Source organism: Pistacia vera, unplaced genomic scaffold (genome assembly GCF_008641045.1).
Source record: "Pistacia vera cultivar Batoury unplaced genomic scaffold, PisVer_v2 Contig105, whole genome shotgun sequence".
In the NCBI taxonomy this organism is placed as follows: domain Eukaryota; kingdom Viridiplantae; phylum Streptophyta; class Magnoliopsida; order Sapindales; family Anacardiaceae; genus Pistacia; species Pistacia vera.
This window is the reverse complement of record NW_022195082.1, coordinates 249,554-257,959: the sequence shown is the minus strand read 5'-3', so window position 1 is coordinate 257,959 and position 8,406 is coordinate 249,554. Positions and strand designations below refer to the sequence as shown.

Here is an 8,406-nt window from a genome sequence, read left to right as displayed (position 1 = left end):
TTGTTGTTTATTTATTTCCTTTTTCCATTCATAGGTAATTTCTAAGTCCGCTTAACGCTTTGCACATGCTAATAGTTGGTGTTAAAATCAAGTATCATCAGAACCCATTTCCGAAATCTCTCTATTCAAAACTTTTAGATGCAAGCAACTACTAAATGAGAAGAGTTATAAGCTACTGTCTCAGTTGTGAGACGGTGATGGGAAAGGAATGTGAGGCCCTTATATATGATAAATATTTTCCTCCATTATGATCAATTAATTGCTTTACTTCTTGCTTTAACTTCTTGTTGAAGATTCAGCCAAAATAAGGACTCTTGCTAGCTGGGGCTATTGTTTTCATTGGATGATTGTGCATTGGTTTACCTGCTAATTGAATATTCTAATGATTCCCTCCCTAATTTTTTGTAGATCACCGTGTTTAAATAAAGTACATTAAATTTCTTTGTCTTGAATGGTTGCAATGCCGGCTGGGATCTGCAGTTTCATTTAAAATAATGTGAATTCCACCATTAAAAATAAGTCTTCTTCCTTTGGCATTTACTTAACTTTTCATTTCTTGTAGATTTCTGCTTCAGCCCATCTGCGCATAATGACACCGTCCCTATTTATTATTTTATAAGCAAAGTAGAGATTAATAGGGTCGTGTTCGATCCGTTCCAGTAATATTATCGAGTCAGTATCATAGCATTCACGGTTGAAATACTAAATCATCATATACGAATACTTTTTCCTGATTTAAATAATATTATTGAGTTGATATCGTAACATTCCCAATTGAAATTTAAATCATCATATACCAAAAATCTCACTGGTTTTAGTAATATCATTGAGTTCGTATCATAACTTTCCGGATCAAAACACTAAATCATCAGATACCAACATTCTTACTAATTGGATGTTCAAATTTTCAATTTTTCTAGTTTAGGTATATCGAAAGTGGCAGCTGAGTACTCAAGGGTAATGCTACACTCACAATTTTTTTTCACAAACTTTCTCTCACAAACTTTCTCTCACAATTTCGATGTAACAGTTCGCAATTGATCAATCGTAATTTATCAAATGGAACTCAAGTGAGACTTATTACAAACTGACTAATTGTGAACTGTTATGTCGAGATTGTGAAAGAAATTTTGTAAAAAGAGGTTGTGGGTGTAACATTTTTCTAAATTTAATACCATTAATTGCTGCCATCTATAGACTATTGACTCTTATGCATCTCAAGATAAGATAACTGGTCTTTGTGTGGACTCTCTGCACCCTCTTGCATCTTGCATTAAGGAGTGTGTAAAATTCAATAATATGATCTATGCCTATGGTCCTGCTCCTACACAATGTCTCCTTTGGCAGTCAGATATTGAAAAAATTCCAAGAAATTTGAATAGTGCAAGCTTTAAAAACTCCTGAGGAAAGTATACATCTTTCATGAGACAGACATATCATGTAATCCTATCGTTCGCATAACATAGTTTTTTCTTATATATTTATTAGTACTTTTAAAAATAAGTATTTATATATTTCAATAGATATCGACAATACAATACAATTGTCTTATCCTTGACTATATTGAACTCATATAACAATAATACACTACAAGAAAATGCATAAAACTTGCCTTTTCATTTCCTGGGAAACAGTCAAAGGTTAAGCAAATAGCTAATAGTTATCAGAAAGGCCAAATTGTGCATAATCAAATTTCATAGTAGAAAAAATATTCAAAGAAGAAATTCACTGAAAACAAACAAGTCATAAAAATATAGACACAAGAAAAGTCCTATATATCAACAAAGATAATTATCAAACAAGTGATAAACATTGGATTCATCAGCAGAAAAAATGTATGAGAGAGCTAATGAAAGATTAATCTGCATAATTCACCCTTGTTTCCAAAATTTACTTTTAATTGCGTTTTCACACTTTACATGTTTCATAACACATCTAAACTGATTTCCCAACAAATCGGCGAACAGAAAATACAGTTTATGGCATAGGAAGTCTTACATTGTCACTTGCCAACATAAAAATCACAGATGATATTGTAGGTCTATCCGCTGGATTCTCCTGAACGCACAACAATCCAATATGGATAAATTTCAATAATTCAGCTGGAACACATGATTGTGCAAGTAATGGGTCCATCAACCCTATTGCATTTCCTTCACACCACAGTTTCCATGCCTAAAACATCATATAAGAAATAAACAAAATTAATGGTATATTTCTCATTAATTATTCTTCAAAGTCACATATAGAGATAGTCACGTACATAAGTAAGGAGGCTTCGACTATGTTCAGAAAGAGAAAATCCAGTATTTCTTCTCCCACTTATTATCTCCAATAGAAGAACTCCGAAACTAAAAACATCTGACTTAACAGAAAATATTCCCTTCATAGCATACTCTGGGGCCATGTATCCACTGTTTAAAATTCAATCGAAGCAAAAAAATAAAAATAAATACTATAAAGTTAAGGGCGTGTATCAGTTTCATAAAATGTAATCTTTTCAAGTTATATGGTTACATAGAGAAGCATATTTTTTCAAGAAATGCATGCTTACAATGTTCCAACAACTCTATTGGTATTAGCTTCATTTTGATTTTGACAAACTATCTTGGCCATTCCGAAGTCTGATATCTTTGGATTCATCTCATGATCTAATAAAATATTACCAGTTTTGAGATCGCGATGAATAATTTTGAGTCGAGAATCCTCATGCAAATACAAAAGACCCCGTGCAATTCCATTAATGATGCTTACGCGTCTCTTCCAGTCCAAATGCATACCCTTTGTCGAATCTGACAATGAAGTCATCTAAATTAACTTTGAATTTAGCTAATTAGCTAACATTACCAGAGGTTGAGAAGCAAACCAAATAGGTGAAAATTAAGGCTCTTGTTGGGCATGTACTCATAGATGAGAAGTAATTCTTTTTCCTCGAAGCAGCACCCCAAAAGTCTCACAAGATTTTTATGTTGTAATTTGGCAATTAAGTTAACTTCATTCTTGAACTCTTGTACCCCTTGCCTAGATGCTCTTGCAAGCCTTTTTACTGCAATTTCCTTACCATCTGCTATTACACCCTGAAAGCAAATCTTCATCATTACCATTAAACAAGAACATAAAGGGCCTATTTAATGAAAATAGGTCTAATTTCATTTCAAAAAGTTGCATTTGGCCAATATTTACTGAGTGTGGTTATGCTTTCCAAGTTCATATCCAAAGTTTTCATCCAATGACGTGAAATTAATTTAGAATTGAACATCATAAAGCACATAATTCATATGCTAATCACAAATCTATGTAACATTACTTGAGATGCAAAAATTGGGATACTAACTTGAGATATATATAACGTTTTTCATGGTATGTTTTAAGCAACCACTTAACTTTAACAGATTAAACTTTTCAGTAATACTATGTATATACAGGATCCAAACTTTTGATCCTAACTGATTATTGTTCATATGACAACAAGACATTAGTAATAGGAAAATAACACATTACTCTAAAAATCTATGTAAGCCAACACAGGCCAACATCAACACTATATAGTTTACCTTGTACACAGGGCCGAACCCACCTTCACCGAGCTTATTTTCTTCAGAGAAATGTCGTGTAGCATCGAGTATCTGGCCTAGAGGAAAAACAGAGAAGTCTTGATTTTCCATCTGAAGCTTCTCTTGTAAAATATTTTTTTCATCTCCTAAGCAAAGTAATTGAAGAGCTTGTCTATTTTCTTTCTCTTCTGCAAGGCAAACTAAATTCAATTACCAAAACAAAGAAAGATCTAGAGAGTTAATAGCTTTTGTTTTCAATTAGTAAATTAGAAATCCATTACCTTTATATCTTCTCTGCATACACTGCAATAAAAACCAAAACGAAAGCATGAATATCATAACTCCTGTTACTCCTGCTCCAAATCCTATCCATGTTGCTAGCCTTTCTTTCTCTCCTTAACAAAGCAAATATTTTTATTCAACAATCCTTGCCACAACATAGAACAAGACTCAACATAGATTTGTAACACACTAAATAGTACATCAGTGAATAATGCATTGACAGAAAATCATACAACACATATAAAAACTTCAGTAAATAGCATAAGTTTTCATAAATTGTTTACCTGTATCAATGTGGGAGATCCCGTTCGGGATTCTTCCATAAAATTGTAATGGTATGGATATATACCGGAAAATAACGAGATGTACTAATAACAATAATCTAGGACTTGTAACATAGAAACATAAAATTCATAATACATTGACTTAGCGTAAATCAAACCAATCCAAACCACTGAATTGGCAATAGCGAAAGATAGAGAAGGAGATGCTGGAGTGCCTTGGTGGCGAACCTTCATCATCCAATTCATCTTTCAGCAATTCACCATCTTTTACCATCAAACCCATCTTTCAAAATTCAACCATCTTTCGTAAAGAATCCCATCCTCCAGCAAATCATATCATCAGCAGACGCATCGATTACAGAAAATGGAAGCTTTTTACCGACTGTGGTTATGGTATGCACTTCCCCGAGAGAAATGGCGACAGAGATTTGTGGGTTTTAATTATTTTGGTGGAGAACGAAGGGTGAAAATGGCTTTGGGAAGTAGTGGGGGAGGGAATACTACCTCCTAGAGGTGTTGAGAGAGAAAGCAGAGAATTTGGGAGGGCAGAGAAATACTTTGGTTGAGGTAGTAGTGCATGCGGCGGCAATAGAGGAAACTAGAGATGGTGAAAAGAGTTGGCCGTTACGTTTGGACGGAGGAGAATATGAAGGGTGGGGGAGAATTTTGAGGGATGGGCTGTGGGTTTTGCGTGGGTTAAGGTGAAATGTGATGGTAAGGAGGGAGGTGGGGGCTGCTGGCTAAGGGAATGAGGTGGAGGAGTTGCTGACTAGGAGGAAAAGGGTGGTGGGGGCTGTTTTGCCGCTGGAGAAGGGGGTGTCGGGGGAGAATTTGTTGAAAATCTGAACCTGATAGTATTTTGAAAATGGGGGGGGGGGGGGGGGGATAATGTTATATTTACTCACGAACTTATTAACTATCTTACTAATCTTTGTAAATATAAAGTATAGTACGGGTATCATATGCATAGTATGGATACCATATGTAATTTTAACAAAGGTGAGTAAAGTGGTTAGTAAGTTCGTGAGTAAGCATAGCATTACTCAACTCACAAACATGCACAAATAAGAGACCCACTATAATAATATTAGCACAATATAAATGTTTCATTACACCGTCAATCTAATACCTTTACTTAGGCGTGATATTTTATTGACGCCCTCTAATATCCTTACATCAAAACCTCTTATATCTTCACATTCTCTCTTTCTTTACTTCTCTTTCTCATCACTTTGAATTGGTTCTAACCCTTTTATTTATAGATAAAATAAAACATTCTTTTTCTACTATAACTCAAATTCCTATTCCTAATAGAATTCTTATAATTTAAATCATTCTCTTATTTTAACTTAAATAAAGTCCTAAATCAATTCTTCTTTTCTAATACATCTTATAATAAAAAAGGAATTACAAATACTTAAACTAGAAATTTACCTAAAACTTAAATTTTTTTTTTCTGGCTTGCCTTTCGCTTCTTACTTCTTCCTTGATTAAAAAAAAAAAAAATGTTTACATTGCAATAGAATTTGAATTAGTTGAAGTCTGACTATCAGACAAAAATTTAAAGTATATTGAAATATTGAACTCAGTTTTTTATCTTTTTTGGGTCCACATATGCGATGTCAACCTTAACCACAATAGGAGTGTAAAATGAGAAGTAAAGAGTAGTATCATAAATTTACCATGGGACGTAGTCACGGAACCAGGAGCTGGCGGGACCAGGGGCAGATGTGGAGGTTTTGACGCCGGTAGAGGTGCTAATGTTGAAATGAAAGTTTCATTAACAAATGGATACAACTCAAACCGGACATTACAACTCGAAGTCAATACTCTTCCTCCTTTCTTTCCCCCACAGCACGATGGTAACTGAGAATTAGCTTCTTGAAGACATATAAAACAATCACTAATCGACAGGTCCTGCGTGCACTGTACCAGACCATATAGTGTTTGATTAACGCTAGAGCTTTTCTTCTTTACCGCCGCAAACTTATCAGGAGAATACGCTGCTTTATTTGCAGCTTCGCTTATCAAACTCGACACTAGATCATCAAAATTGCCAGGTTCCGTGACATTTCCAGCATCTGGCTTCCAAATACTAGGACCTCGATTCCAACTAGAAAAGAAAGGCTCAATATTTGAGTAACGTAGATGGCACTCATCATACCAAATTACGGCTTCTTTTTTAATAGGGCAATATCTTGTTACATCTCTGGTTGCAGATACAACACAGTCTTGGCAAGCGGTGGAGTTGAGATCGCCACGACAGAGAAAGAGACCGTACACCTTGTTGGGGTCTTGGCCTGTGGTGGTGGCATGGGAAGCACGGTTGTTGTAGGAGGGAAGAGAAGAGAGGAGAATGTTGAGGTTGGAGTGGTAGGTGCTGTTTATGGTGAAATTCTTTGTGGGTGGGCAAGAATAAGCGAGGAATGTTGGGGTGATGAATGCATTTGTGAAAGTGATTAACAGAAAGCTTGAGAGATAGAGGACAACCACAAGGATCATGGTGTGAATCTATTTGTCTGTCATAGCGTGTTAGAGTAGTGTTGAAGAGGCATTCAAATATTTCATATTTGCCTATGCGCATAAGAGCAACCGTTTAATGCACGAGTCAATAAGAGTTAGTGAAGTCAATTTGGTGTTATCGTGGAAAAAGGTGTAGAATTCAATTAATTTGTCGGAAATTAGAACATATACAGTCAAGCTAATAGATATGAATTTTAAAATATGTAGACCTAAAATAAAATATGACTTTGAGTAGTTATTTTAACTCTCACACAAAAAATATATTATCCTTTATTTTTTTATACAAAAAATTTATTAGAAAAATAAAATATGGCATAATACTTTACCTTGAAGCCCTGTCTCAGAACCAGAAGCTGGCGGAAATAGACTAACAGGTGGAGGTTCCAGTTGCGGGGCTGGTTGTACTGTCGAAAAAAAGGATTCATTAAAAAATGGATACAACTCATACCGAGTGCTACAGCTGGGAGTCAAGACTCTTCCTCCTTTCTTCCCCTTACAACACAATGGTAACTCAGCATTAGATGCTTGAAGACATGTAAAACAATCTCTAATTGACAGGTCCGGCGTACACTGCACAAAACCATACAATGTTTCATCATTAACTCTAAAGACCGCCTTCGCTCCCACGAACTTATCAGGTGAATGAGCAGCTTTGCTCGCAGCTGCTTTCATCAAACTGAACACTGAATCATCAAACTTGTCAGGTTCCGTGACATTTTCGGTGTTTGGAATCCAAATACTGGGATTTTGAGCCACGCTAGAGAAGAAAGACTGGTTTGAGTAACGTAAATGGCACTCGTCGTACCATATTAAAGCTCTTTTTTGAGTAGTGCAAATTCTGGTTGCATTTCTTATTGCATGAGTAACACAGTCCCGACAAGCGGTGGAGTTGAGATCGGGACGGCAAAGAAAGAGGCCGAAGACCTCGTCAGGAGCCTGGCCTGCGGTGGCGTTGCGGAAAATGACTTGGGAGAGTCCATTGGAGATGTTGAAAGTGGCGTTGGAAGAAAGAGAAGAGAAGAGAAGCTTGAGGTTGGAGTGATAATAAGTGCTGTTAATGGTGAAATTCGTAAAGGATGGACAAGAAGAGGCGACGAATGTCGGGGTGATAAATGCATTTGTGAAAGTGATGATCAGAAAGCTTGAGAGATAGAGAAAAACTACAAGGATCATGGAGAATGTATTTACTGGAGAAGCCGCTGCCTTGTCCAATATTTCTCAGATTAATAATTTGTATTTACAAATGGTTAGAGACAGAAAGCGATGAAGATGTATCTAAAAATTTACCTTGGCAGGGGAGACACGGTTTAATGTACCAGTCAAGTCATCAAGCTCGTCAAGCGCTCAAGAAACAAAGAAATTCATTAAATTAAAGTTATTTCTTTAGTGACATAAGATTTAATTGTATTTGTAAATTAATAAATTAACTCTTTTTGTTTTACCAATACCATTGTATTTTTTTCTTCTTGATTTCTCAAAAATTTCATTAAATGGGGTTTCTAGAGACCCCATTAATCAATTTTGGCATGAATGGTTACAGATTCAATAAGTCTAACATTGATTCCTTCATACTTGTCAATTGGGTAAATGCATCCATATTAACTAGGATAGATATCTCGTATCTGAAAACCAGTAATTGGTCTTGCCTCTACAGAACAAGAATTGATTTATAGTAATTAAAATTAAAGAGATAAAATCTTGTATGTAAGATCAAGATCAAGTTAACTTTTTTTATTCAAATTGATACCTTCATTTTTTTTTTT

At 35.3% G+C, this 8,406-nt stretch overlaps 1 protein-coding gene across 1 annotated transcript; it reads right to left on the bottom strand.

The window, feature by feature from the left end:
* Positions 1-1,908: 1,908 nt before the first annotated feature.
* LOC116127942 (G-type lectin S-receptor-like serine/threonine-protein kinase B120) lies at positions 1,909-4,111 on the bottom strand. The gene is made up of 6 exons (XM_031413602.1): positions 3,836-4,111; positions 3,555-3,742; positions 2,867-3,077; positions 2,555-2,792; positions 2,264-2,414; positions 1,909-2,175 (listed from the first exon to the last, which is right to left on the bottom strand). Exons 1-6 carry the CDS (start codon positions 3,891-3,893, stop codon positions 1,978-1,980), a joined length of 1,044 nt encoding a protein of 347 aa, XP_031269462.1. The 5' UTR covers positions 3,894-4,111; the 3' UTR covers positions 1,909-1,977.
* Between the last annotated feature and the right edge of the window lie 4,295 nt (positions 4,112-8,406).